General features: G+C 34.7%; 2 protein-coding genes across 6 annotated transcripts in view; one reads left to right on the top strand and one right to left on the bottom strand.

The window, feature by feature from the left end:
- Positions 1-14,028, top strand: part of CHODL (chondrolectin) — a 55,278-nt gene extending 41,250 nt beyond the window's left edge. For 2 of the 4 annotated variants that reach the window (XM_051819192.2, XM_051819193.2), the window contains exons 4-6: positions 2,757-2,843; positions 5,076-5,178; positions 8,339-9,691. In XM_051819192.2, coding sequence (XP_051675152.2) covers positions 2,757-2,843; positions 5,076-5,178; positions 8,339-8,423 — 275 coding nt within the window. In that variant the 3' untranslated portion in view covers positions 8,424-9,691. Of the gene's footprint in view, positions 1-2,756; positions 2,844-5,075; positions 5,179-6,936; positions 7,016-8,338; positions 9,692-11,256; positions 11,451-13,951 lie in introns of those variants that run through there. The other 2 variants (XR_011387758.1, XM_070071914.1) reach the window with 2 other exon arrangements.
- TMPRSS15 (transmembrane serine protease 15) overlaps positions 10,897-14,038 on the bottom strand; it is a 146,019-nt gene continuing 142,877 nt past the window's right edge. For both annotated transcript variants that reach the window (XM_070071911.1, XM_070071912.1), the window contains one exon: positions 10,897-11,976. In XM_070071911.1, the coding sequence (XP_069928012.1) occupies positions 11,821-11,976 (156 nt within the window). In that variant the 3' untranslated portion in view covers positions 10,897-11,820. The remainder of the gene's footprint in view (positions 11,977-14,038) is intronic.

Genomic DNA, 14,038 nt, shown 5'->3' with positions numbered 1-14,038 from the left:
TTAGACACTAAAAATAGTATTTATAAAAGTATATTTCTGAAAGTTTGCTGGTTAAACAGCAAGTTAAAGTTTAATATTATCTTAAATAACTTAATATCTTAAAATAACTTGTTTGGGCTGATGCTGTGTCACAGTGGGTTAAAGCCCCAACCTGCAGTGCTGGCATCCCATACAGGCTTCGGTTCGAGGCCTGGACATTTCATTTCCAATCCAGCTCACTGCTAATGTGCCTGGGAAAACAGCAGAGGATGGCCCAAGTTCTTGGGCACCTGCACCCATGTCGGAGACCTGGAAGAAGCTCCTGGCTTTGGATTGGCTCAGCTCCAGCCGTTATGGCCATTTGGGGAATGAACAAGCAGATGGAAGACCTCTTTCTCTTGCTGTCTCTACTTCACCCTGTAACTCTGTCTTTCAAATAAATAAGATAAATCTTAAAATAAAAAAAAAAACGATTCTATGTTGGCAAGTTGTGTAATATTTGTTATTTTTTTCAGACAGCAATTACATTAATTTAAAGTTTGTTAAGATTATCTTACAGAAACCCATTCTATGTTGATAAATTGTGTAATATCTATGTCATTTGTTCAATGAATACCAGTTGACCACCTACAGTCATAGTTATTAGGTTCTGTAAAAGAGTGTACAAGAGTGAGTGTAGGTGAATATTGAGTATGAAACTCACAGGAGGCTATCAATTCCTGTGTACAGTGTAATAAATATTATACAAGATGGCATATGAATTCCCAGTGCATGGAGACTCCATGACAATATGAATAGTAAAAATCACATTAAAATGCTTTTGTATTCTAAAGACTATATAAGAGGACACATGTTCTTTTTTCCCCATCAATTGACAAAAGTAAATAGAGGTACTGGTGCTGTGCCAAAGCAGTTTAAGCCTCTGTCTACAATGGCAGCATCCTATATGGGTGCTGCTTTGAGACCTAGCTGCTCCACTTCTGATCCAGCTTTCTGCTAACATGCCTGGGAAAGCAGCAGAGGATGGTCCAAGTTCTTGGGCCCCTGCACCCATGCAGGAGATTTGGAAGAAGCAATGGGCTCCTAGCTTCCACCCCAGCTGTTGTGACTATTTGGGGAATGAACCAGAGGAAGGAAGATTTTCTTTCTACCTCCTTCTCCCCATCCTCCTTCCCCTCCCTCTCCCTCTCCCTCACCCCCCTCCCCGTGTGTGTGTCCATATCTCTCTCTGTAACTGCCTTTCAAATAAATAAGAAACAATCTGAGAAAAGTAAATAGACATACACGTATGGATCAAGTTAAAAAAAAAACTTACTGTCACTGAATTATTAGCTTAAAAAGCAGTGTTCCTTAGAGAACACTAAGGAGATAGAGTATACTGGTTCATGATAAGGAATTTTAATATTTTTAAAAAGATTTAAGGTTTATTTATTTATTTGAAAATCAAGGTTACAGAGAGGGAGGGAAAGAGAGATAGAGATAGAGATAGATTTGGAGATAGAGAAATAGAGATGGATATAGAGATAGAGATAGAGAGAGATAGAAATAGAGAGAGAGAGAGAGAGAGAGAGAGAGAGAGTCTTTCATTCTCTGGTTCATTTCCCAAATAGCTGCAATGGTTGGATCTGGGCCAGTATGAAGAGCCAGGCGCTTCTTCTGGGTCTCCCACATGGGTTCCAAGAGCCAAAGACTTGGGCCATCTTCCACTGTTTCCCAGGCCATTAGCAGGGAGCTGATCAGAAGTGGAGTAGCCAGGACATGAACTAGCATCCATATAGGATACTGGCACTGCAAACAGTGGTTTAATCTATTCTGCCACAATGCCGGCCCAGAATTTTAACATTTTTAAAGTTTGTAGTGATTTAAGAGTTCTCATCTAATGAAACAATAAACAGTTTGCAAGCCTAAATTTATTATTATTTAAATAAGTAGACAAAATTATTGAGAAACAAACCTAGGGATATCATTGTATAGGGCAGAAAAGTTCTTTAGAATGCTGTTGCTTAAATTATCAATTCCAAATATGATCATCATTACTACAATGAGAAACCTAAATATTACTCTGATTTTAGTATAAAATCTCTTCCTGTGTTCAAATTATATTTAATGCCTGGCATTCTATATTCATTGATGTTTTTTAAAGATTTATTTAATTTATTTGAGAGAGAGTGTTACAGACAGTGAGAGGGAGAAACAGAGAAAGGTCTTCCATCCGCTGGTTCACTCCCTATGGCCGCAACCGCCAGAGCTGAGCTGATGAGAAGCCAGGAACCAGGAGATTCTTCCGGGTCTCCCACGCAGATGCAGGGGTCCAAGGAATTGGGCCATCTTCTACTGCTTTCCCAGGCCACAGCAGAGAGCTGGATCAGAAAAGGAGTAGATGGGACTAGAACTGGCGCCCATATGGGATACCGGTGCCACAGGCGGAGGGTTAATCTACACAGTGCTGGCTACTATTCATTGATTTTTGGCCAACTTTGTGTCTGCTTTGTTTTTATTGGCTGTAGCAGGCTTTTATCAGCTCAGACTACCTGTTGATTGTTAAATGTAATTTGGAGTTTCAAAGGGAATTCATCAAATGGATCTTTTATTCAAAGACAGATAAATACTAACTTTATAGTTAGATCATTTTATGTTAATTTGACTTCAGAACATACTTTTAGCTGTAAACTACTGTTATATCAAAATCATGATGTTTTGCTTTATGATAAAATTGTATCTGTGTTTACAGCTCTTATTTAATCATTATTTATAATACTAGTGCTATTTAATTACAGAGGTTCATCCAACAGATCCTGTGGAAAAACCTTATCTTACAAATCAACCAGGAGATACCCAAGAAAATGTGGTTGTTACTGAAGCAGGTAATTTGTTTATGTGTCTTTATCTCCTTTTTGAAGAAAAGAACTGTACATTCAAGCACAGTTTCCCCTTGATATAGGTGATTTTTTGTTTTTGTTTTTGCTAGGGGAAATGGTGCACTAATATGAGCCTATAGAAATTTACTTTTGAACTTGGTTACCAAAAAAATTATATTAAGATGGTTTTTGAATACAAGAATCTGAATTGTTTTCTTCACATTTTGACTTCAAGTTGGGGCTAAACCAAGTGATCTCCACCATAACCTGTATCTATAAGGAACTTCTCCAACACTATTTAGAAGTCATGATGTAAATTGACACATTTGGTGACCTACAAAATGTGGTGTGCTGGTAAATATTTAGGAATTGTCTGTGTTGGAGATGGGGTACAAAATAATAAACCTGATTTGTAACCTTTGCCAATTCCCATGGTTGAAATGGTCCTACTTAGTCAATTTCAGGCTACCAAAGTGACATCCCTGAACAGGGATGGGTTGGGAAGAGACGTTTACAATAAACTCAGCGCAGCTGCCTCCAGCACACCACACCACTACTACAAAGAACACATAAATTTCCCAATGCAAATGGCATGTTATTCCAACACTTCTTTATGTCAGTTGGGGGCTCTTTTTTATTTTTTAAGATTTATTAATTTATTTGAAATTCAGAGTTACGCAGAGAGAGAAGGAGAGGCAAAGAGAGAGAGAGGTCTTCCATCTGCTGGTTCACTCCTCCATCAGCTGCATCAGCCGAAGCTGTGTCAGTCTGAAACCAGGAACCAGGAACTTCTTCCTGGTCTCCCACATGGGTGCAGGGGACCAAGGACTTGGCCCATTTTCTTCAGCTTTCCCAGGCCATAGCAGAGAGCTAGATCGGAAGTGGAGCAGCCTGGACTTGAACTGGCGCTCATATAGGATGCTGGCACTGCAGGTGGTGGCTTTACCCACTATGCCACAGTGCCAGCTGGGGAGGTGTGGTCTCTTTTTAACATAACCCTATACCAGTTGTCCAAAAAATGTTTATCTTAGTTGCCTTGTGAAGATAGATCCCAAGACCCAAAGTCTCAAACTCTTTCCACAGGTGACCTGAAGTCTATTAAAAATATAGGAAACACTTTCTCTCTTTCTTTCTTTTTTTTTTTTCCTTTTTATCATTAAATGTTAGCAGTGATAATGGCTTTTGAAGGGAAAAGGAATATTTCTTGAATCTTTAAAATGCGTGATCTCTTTAGGCGTGGCCTAAGGAGAAAATAGCAAATCATTGCCCAGATACTCTGTCACTAGACCATATGAATATCTTCTCTGTTAACAAAAGAAGTGATGTGCAGTTATGTGGATACTTAACCCATGCCTGGCCACTTTGACCAGAAGTATTTACATTAGTTATGATGATGAGTTTGAATTTGCAAGCTAAATTTGTAGTTCTTCAATTTGCTTGTCTGATTTAGACATGATATTAAGATTTAGTGCTTTTCACCTTTCAGGTGCTGGATTTTAAAATCATCCAGATCTTCTGAAAAACATAATTAAATCTTTTTGTAAATAATTACATTAGGAATATTTTCTCCCTGAAGATATTGAAAATATGCTTAATGAAGTCATTTTAAGCTATATGGGATTTCTGTGTTGCGGTTTTTCATTTTACTAAGCATCCCTGGCATTGTCAAGTGTGATAGAATAGGATTAAAAATAATTAATTTTAGGACTTAATTAAGATCAGGTCTTTGTGCCTCTGCAGCCTTGTGTCTTTGGGTTATGACTTCATCATCAGTTAATATTTACATATTTCAATTTAATTTCAGACTTGTATATTGTCATGGCAATGAGCTTACTAGCTGAGAGAATTATTTAGCTAATAAGTCAACAATGATTTAATAAAATATTATTTAATATTCAGTTCTTGTTTCTCTAAGCAGTAAATGAGAAGTAATAATGAAATGAAATATCTAAGATTATCAATAAATTATGAAAACTAGCCCATGACTGAATGATAAACAACAGTTATGAACATATGAATATTAAGCCTGAGCATCATAATTCAGTAGAATTTTGTTTTTAATTTTTCCAAAACCTGAATATTTTATTAGAATTATCAGTATTTTGAGAAGAACTTTGAAATCTTTTTATTGATGTTAATTCCACTTTACCTTGATTTTAGGGAAACTCCTTTCGTAATTCTGGTGTTAGAATCCTAACTCAGCTCTCCTTGTACATTAAGATTGTTTTACTTTTGTAGGCATTATTCCCAATCTTATTTATGTTGTCATACCAACAATACCGCTGCTCTTATTGATACTGGTTGCTTTTGGAACTTGCTGTTTCCAGATGCTGCATAAAAGGTAAATAATTTCTGTGTGTAGAGACAATATGAAATACACTAAAAGGCTTTCAGATATGTTTTTAAGATATTAGTGTAAAATTAATTATATTTTAATTTGCCTTAAGAAAGTTCTGAGTTTCTTATATGTCAGTACAAATCCAGTGCATTCATTCCAATATGGTATATCTTCATTATAGGATTCGTGCCATATCTCATTTAATCCTCATGAGCCTTGTGAAGTGGGTACATTTCTGTTTCTATCTTTCAGTTGAAAAGATGATGGTCTAGATGGATTACTTAGTCTGCCTTGGAGCCCTCATTTAGTGCATGTGATGGATTGAATCAATGTTTGTGAGTTTATAACACATGCACTACATTATACTGTGTCTTCATTAATTAGAATTAATGCCAACCCCTTCAATCTTGATATCAACTTATGCAACTTGATTTTTGCAGGTGTACTTGGAAGTAACTTTTCAAACTTCAAGTCATAGGCTTCCATTTTATTTCAAAAGGACCTTGAAGAATAGGATATAAACTGCAGGGGTAAAAATAAGTCACTTTTTTGCCAGGAGTCTTGAAGTAAAGTGAGATATTTTAACAAGTATTTTGGAATTATTCTGACTTTTTCATTTGCTTACCCATACCTCTGAATTGAAGAAGTGAAGTTTTTCCATGTGTGTCAATTTGCAAGTAAATAAAAAATATGAAATATGTATCAACAGAAAAAAATAAAAGATGGTGGGTTTAAATAAGAGCATTTTTGCTGGATTAAAGTAGGCATTGTTTTTCAGTTTTAAACAAGCACTGATCAAGAGAACACCTCTATCAGGAAGACTTGCAAAAAAAATTCTTTTTTTCCTTTTGACTTTACTTCATCTTCTTCTTTTCTGAAATAAACCATACAGATCTCACTAAGTGACAAAATGTCCAGAAAAAAAAATTACTAGATATAAATGCTAAGTGGATCATATAAATTTTGTTAAAATATCCAACTGGATGTTAAAATAAAACATTTTTAATAATGATGAATAAAACCTGGAAAAATTGATACTTTACTTTGCATCCTCTTGGATTTCAAATATACATGAGGAATCCAGTTAAAATTTTTTCAATAATTTGTACAAAATAAAGAAGATATGGGTTGATGGAACCTAATCTGAAAATCTAAAATCTGAAATGCTCAAAAATTTGAAACTTTTTGAGTGTCAACATGATGTTACAAGTGGAAAATTCCACATCTGATTTTGTGTTATGGATCAAAGTAAAAATACAGATGCACTAAGAATATTGTATAAAATCACCTTCAGGCTGTGTGTATAAAATACGTATGAAACAAATGAATTATATGCTTAGACATGGATCCTATGCCCAAGGTATCTCATTATGTATGTGCATATATTCAAATATGCAAAACAATCTGGAGCCCCAAATATTTCTAGTCCCAACCACTTCAAGTAAGAGATACTCAGCATATAGTAAATACTTAGTTTCCTGCTCTAATTCCTAAGGCTACCAATGGAAAGATGATTTTCACTGTGAAAAGCAATGAGGTAGAAGGATTTGAGATAAATTCCCCTTGATCCATGCAAACTTAATATATAACATAAATAGCAAATTCAGTCCCCAGGTTTTTATAGGTTGAAAACCTGTGTGGTTTTCACTTGCTTAAATTCTCAGAGTGAGAAAATGAACCAAAATAGACCACCCTACATGCCAGAATCTACTTAGAACCTAATTCTTCATTCTTAGATCCTCCGCTTTTCCTCTCTTCCAGGAGAGCAAGGAGAAACTTCATGAAAGACTCATCACCATTATCATCTGAGTGTCTTGCAGAAAGTTTAAATGCCAGTCTGGTACACATGATGGTTTCTATCCTTCCATTTCATGTCCAAATAACTCTTGTTCCCTTAACTGATAATCCTGAAACAAAATACTAATTCTACACAATACCACTGTTAACAACTTAACCACCTTTTTAACCATGTAAAAAATTTCTGTACTTTGATAAACTTAGCTTGATGTAGTTTTCATTTATGTTGAATGACTTTGTAGAATAAAAGTATTGATATTATTTGGGTAAAAATCTACAAAACATAAGTTTGGACATAACATATTATTAACCACAAAATAATTAAGTTGAAGTCAATTAAATAATATTGACAAAACTGGTAAAAGAAAGGTATGTTAGAACTGATTTATTTCTCTCGTTGAAGGAATTTTGCAAGGCCTGGTTATTTGAGACTGTGGGATAGGGTGGGGAGGAGCCGTGTCTCTGGGGATAAGAGCAGATGTGGGAGGCTAGGCTCTGGATGGATGGAATTGGTCAGAGGATGAATAAGTGTAGAACAGAGTAAAATAAGGACAGATTATGAATAATGATCCAGGAGAGACATAATCCTTAGGAAATTAGACCTTGTAGATATAGATCTTGACAATGGAGGATGACTTGAGTAAACTCACAAATAGATATATGTACAGAAGCCACAAATGCAATCAGTTTATGGAAAGACAGAAGACAGCAGAACCTTAGATATGGGCTGTAAATATGGGCCAGAATTCTAGATCTGACCAAAGTGAAGTTTTATCTTAGACTTGGAAAAATGCAGATACTACTAAGTTACCAAAGCCTGAATCTGTTACTGAATTACACTGGTTTTAGAGTCTAAGGGATGATTGAGCTTTCAGGAACCAACTTATGTACAAGACCAGAAAACTTAACAGGGAGGAGGAAGAGGAATAAGCCAGTTCGTACACTTAGTACAATATTTTGATGATTTGACAGGAAATTCAGCACACAGTGGCAGTTTCAGTGGCAAGATTGCTTTACTCAAAAAAAAAAAAAATTCAAAAATCATTGAGCAAAGAAAATAAAGTTTTATTGCTGAATTAAATGAAAGTGTTTAGTACTGTGTCAGCCACATTTTTGTATGTGCATATCTGAGCTCTAAATTGTGATAGATCAAACAGAGAAAGATATATACATTTACTATTCATAAGGGCTATCTGTCATCATCACACATGAGAATAACCCAGAACTTTTGTAGGAATGGGAAAAATTGCTGGTGAAAGAAGGATCTTTTTCTAAATAAGTGCCTGAAAAATCTCCATTGGACCAGATATGCCTCGTCTGATAAGGAATTTCATACACTGAACTTACTTCTCCTTGTGTTTTTCAGTAAAGGAAGAACAAAAACTAGCCCAAACCAGTCCACACTGTGGATTTCGAAAAGTACCAGAAAGGAAAGTGGCATGGAAGTATAAGGATTTATTGACTTGGCTCCAGAAAAGAAAAGGGTTTTGTAATTCTGGATCTGTATAATGAATGGCATCAGAACATTAGCTTGCAATGGCTTGAACTCTCAAAGGATCTGCAAGATGAACTGTAAGCTCCCCCTTGAGGCAAATGTTAAAATAATTTTATATGTTTGTTATTTCATTTACAAAATGCGCTGTGCTAATAATGGAGTGAGACATGCTTATTTTGCTAAAGGATGCACCAAACTTCAAGTAAATGGAATGGACCACACAGATAAAATTGCTGTCAACACTCAGGAGTGTGTTGGAAGCAGTTATTTTTATTTCTTTCATTTGTCATAAGGTGTAATCTAGTTGATGTAAATTGTATTGAAATTTACAGTGTGCAAATATATTTTACCTTTGCATAAATGTTTGATAAAAATGGACTGTTCTAATATTTATTTTTATGGCATTTCATTTTTCAATACATGTTGTTTTGATTAAAGAAGTTTACTATTATCAATTAAATTCACACCATACACAATATATTACCATCACACAAATATATTACTATAAAGAATTTTTTTTTTTTGCTAGAAGTGGTTCACCTTCTTTCTTTTGGTTTTGGTGGGACAATGTTTAGGAAATCTCTTCAGAAATAAGAAGTTGTTTCATTAACTGTGGTATAAATCTCAGACATTTAACTTACAGGCAAGAATTGTCTAATTTCACTTGTGCAAGACATGTGCCTTAAAATTATTTTTAGTGTAAAATTCAACAGATTTTGTAATAGAATTACTTTATTAATAGCTGTATAAACAGTAATTCAGTCAATCTAGAACAATTGAAGTGGCATACACAATATAAATCATATGTCTTCACATGTTGCCTATATAATTCTGAGAGGTCCAGAATCAGTATGGTCCCTCCCTTGCCCACAAAACAAACACGATTGTTTGGGTTTTAGAATTGACACTGGAAGCAGGTAGTTGTAGAGTTCCTCTAAGGTTTACCTAGTTCTATTTATCCTCTATTAGTATAAAAAGAGGTCTTATACTGGGGACCAGTGGAAGCACAGAACACTGATATTTCAGGAAAGAAGAAACTAAGATAAGCAATGGGTGGAGATTTGTTGATAACTCTTTGGTTGAGATAGTAAACAGTGGCTCCTTTCTGTCTTATCTTCTCCTAGTTCAAGTGTCTGACTCCTTTTTCTCCAGAGAGTTGTAATTATCTCGTCTTAAAATGTCCTGGTACTCCTTTGAACCAAATAAAGAGTTCTTGTTTCTGAAGATCGATCATGGGTGTTTTACTGTCTCTCTCATATGAGCAAAATACAGATACATCTCTCATCAATGCTTGGAAATGAAAACAAATTACTATTTAAATGTGGTAAGAATGAAAGTTGTGGTTTTAGAGTGAACAGGGGAATCCAATCTTTTCCCCATCCCCTCTTTTCCCCAGTTGAATAATAAAGTGCTCTCATTAACACAATTGACAACTAGAGTTGGTTGGCAAAACTAAGAGGCAAAATAGAAATTAGTGGGCATTGGCCCTTTCCAGCTGCTTGGAGACTGAGAGAAGGCACAGCTGCAACTAATCCTAGACCTGCCCATAGTTAGCCTATTTCTTTTCTTGGCTGCCCATCTTTTTACACTGGGAGACCAGCTGCTGGGATCTACCTCTTCTCTCCAATCAACCATCATGCATTTCTCCCTTTAGCTGGGCCATATCAGGAGAAAAACTAGGCTTTTTCTTTTGTCTATGCCACCCAAGATTATGACAGCTGCAGATACAAGGCAGAAGCAGAAAAGCATAAGGGAAAGGTTATGGCTCTGCCTTTTATCTTTATCCAAGTCTGGATAATTGTTCCTGCACCAGTGACTAAACCCCTACATGACTAAAGGTGATTCAATAAACGTCCTTCCTTTTAGAAAATGGTAATGATGTTGTGCTGGGAGTATCTAAAAATTTTATCTCAACCTTGAAAAATGAATATGAATCCATGGTGTATCTGCTGTGTTTGCTGCTTCAGAAAATACTTGGAATGTGTGTTTCGAAATGCAAATAAAATACAAAACAAATCTTTTCAAGTACTGAAGATAAACAACATACCCTACCCCTAGTGCTCCATCTTTCCTGTTAAGATCAGGTCATTGAAAAGTTCTATGACATTTAATCTCCTTTCTCCAACAATCAGCAGTCTTTTGATAAAAGAATTTATTCTCTAATGATACCTTGATACCTTTTCCTTGAACTTGAGAGATTACTCCCACCTGCGTGGTGGTCGTCAGTGTACCCTTCAATGCATCTACAATAATCATTCCTTCTGGGTGTGGTTTAAGTCTCCTATGTTCAGCCAGCCCAGACTGATTGGTCCCTTCTTTCTACTCCTTTAATATTTACTGTCTTTTCTATTATATGGACCATGCAAGAATGTGTTTGTGTATGTATTTGTGTGTATGTGTGTGTGTTGTATTAAGTAGTTATGAATTTTGTTCCCGCAAACAATTCAACACATTCTGTGTAGTAAGCTAAATTCCAGTTTGTTCTTACTCTGGAAATAATCCAAGAGATTAAATAAGTGAAGCAAATTCATTTATTACACATTTTTGGCAACCTAATGAGCAATTCAGCTGTGTCTAAGTAAGTTTTTCACATAAACCAAGGAAAACATTTGTAATAGTTACATTTCTTTAATATGTATGAATATTTTTGGAGCTTTAAAAATTCTAGCTGGAAATAAATGGGCAGATGGGTAATCCAGGTAAGAAATGATCTGTATAGAGTAACTATTTTAATTTATTTTACGATGCTAGGTGATAAATAAATTTATGCCTATTTGTTTTTTAATTAGCTTATCTTACAGGAATATGCAATATCCACAAGCTTACAATAATATTTTTAAGGAACAGATAAAATATTAAGATTATACTCAAGTTGAAATGGAAATGCATCTGAAAATAAAAGTTGGGAACACTGTTGAGATTCTGCTAATAGCAAGCCAAACAGGAGCTACATAGATTATATTAGTTTATTTTAAACCATGAGGTAATCTTGGAAAACAACTTATTTCATATCTTTTCTTAATTTTGCTTAAGCTTCCTTAAGTGTATAGTATGTGCTTGTAAATAATATTATTTTAAATAAAAGAAAGTGATGAAAAAAATGATTAAGGGCAAAGACAATTATGATATCTGTGAAAAAAAAACCTGTTCACAATGCAATCAAATGTATTTAAAGTTACTTTTTATGGCAAACAGGCATTTGTTTTGTTCCCTTCATCTTTCCCCAGCATTTTTGTGACTTATGTAAGAATGAAGGTTGTTATTTATTTTTTCATAAAACTCTCAATTTCCATGCTCCTTAAAGTGGAATGGGAAAACTGCCAAACTTTCACGTTTGTTTTAGGAAATTTTCTCTAATCTAGAAAATTTTTTATCCATTCTGTGAACCTTGGAACTCGCACATACACCCCTGGACGATTAGGCCGGGCACACTGGTATCCAAATGACGTCACACCAGCAAGAAACCACCTGTTGTTTTCTTGGCACATCAGTGGTCCTCCCGAATCCCCCTAAAGAGTGAATTGAAAAAGAAAATAGTGGATATGTGGTCAATTCATATAAATACATGAATGGAAAGCAAATCAATTCAAAAATACGATTGCAGGTCATCTATACACTACCATTTTAGGTCATGAATGACTCTAGTGTAGGGGCTGGTGATCATTTTTGTTTAATACAAAGATTCTTGAACCTCAGAATGTACCAGTGTTACTTAAAGGACATGATAAATCCTACACTACTGATCCCACTTTCAAGGTTTCTGGGACATAGAATTTGTGTTTCTACTAAGTCTTGAATGTTGCTGATCAGAGGTACTGGAAGCCTTGCTTTAGAAACCACTGGTGAAGAATACAACTCTGAGGTATGAGTAGAGTGCCATTCACTTGCATTTTTATAAGGAAAAGGCGTTCTCTAGCCATTCTTGTTTTCTTTACATCAGACAACTGCTTCAAAAATGCAAGCTTTTGGTAAACTAGGAGATATGAAAGAACTTGTGAATGATTAAGGCAAGTTCTTTGACACTTTAAGACAGAAAAATCCTCTTTTAAAGAGCTTATTCAAGTAATAGATGAATAATATATGTTCACAGTTTTAAATAATGCATTCACATTTAATCAGTTAATCTTCATATAAAATATAGCATTAAAGCTGAAAAAGGAAAATCATGTGACAATCTAGGGTACTGATTACTTAATGATGATAACATTGTATTACACAGGTATTGCCTTCTGTGAGAGCTTTCTTACTTGCTAATGAATCAAATATTCAGACTGCATAGAAATCAGAGCCAACTGTAAGATTTCAGAGATCTGGCATGAGTTATTGGCTCAATGTAACTCTAACATCATCAATGGCATTTGCTGTCATATTTTTTGCCTACTGTGTGAGGTGTCCACTACACAATCCCCATTAACTGTAATTGAAGTTGTACCGCTGATTTCTCTTCTGTACAATAATCCTATAAATCTCCCCTTAAGTGGCAATGTATCTTACCTTTAGCTCACTTTTCATTTTAAAAGGGAAGTATGAGATGAAGAGGTAAATCTTAACCGAGAAAGTTATTCAATATGTCTTAAATTTGTGAGTGTATATCAAAGGAGAATACACATAAAACTAAACTGAAAATTTAATATAACCAGAGACATTGATTTAAATAGAGGACACATATACAGACATATAAGCATAATTATTAATTTATAAAACAAGATGTTACACTTTAACACAGTGAAACTGTCTTCTCATAATATAAATTGCTGCTTCTACATTTATAAATAATTTATTTGGTCAGTTCTATCAGGTTTAATTTAACCCAGTAGATACTATTGCATTAATATTTTATTAGTTTTTCAAATGCAGATAACATACTAGATGATTTATTTACTAAATCCTAGAGCAAAATGCCAATATTTTTAAATTCCTATGTGGTGGAATTTTTTTTCAGATGATCATGCAGTTAAAAACTATCAACATTTCAAGTGTATTGCAATATTGGCATTACCAATGCAGTAATTTGTGGTATTAGATCTCTAAAATACAATGTAAAAGATAATATGAAAATTCTAGTATAGGAGTTCAGGACCCAGAATAATGGCAAAAAAATAAGTTCTTTATTTGCTTCCTACTTGGTTAGCTGTAAATTTGCTCTAACTAGGCTAGCCAGGATTTTTATCCCAGATGGTTTTCATCTAAGATAAATTTCTAGAAATTATTTCATGTCACTGAACACTTGGATAATATTCTAAATTTAGGGAGGAAAATTAGAGGCCCATAGAACAATTTTGCCCTCAGACATATTATGTTTATATTGCTTACATAGGGTTTAAAAGAATTGAAAATTTTAAAATAAATCCTTTTAGGTAAAGTACACAGTCTCTTGCTCAACCCAAGCCCACTACTTCTTATTTTACTTGGTTGCCTCACATACAAATATAATTTGATTTGTAACTCTTGCTCTTATAATCTAATTTTGTTTCTAATACACAGATCCACTGAACAGGACTGCACAAATAGGGAAAAGTAGCAGCTTTGTAAAAGAAGAGGTGACATTAAGGTATCTTGATGATTTATTTA

This window comes from Oryctolagus cuniculus, chromosome 4 (assembly GCF_964237555.1).
Source record: "Oryctolagus cuniculus chromosome 4, mOryCun1.1, whole genome shotgun sequence".
In the NCBI taxonomy this organism is placed as follows: domain Eukaryota; kingdom Metazoa; phylum Chordata; class Mammalia; order Lagomorpha; family Leporidae; genus Oryctolagus; species Oryctolagus cuniculus.
This window is presented reverse-complemented; position numbering and strand designations above follow the sequence as displayed.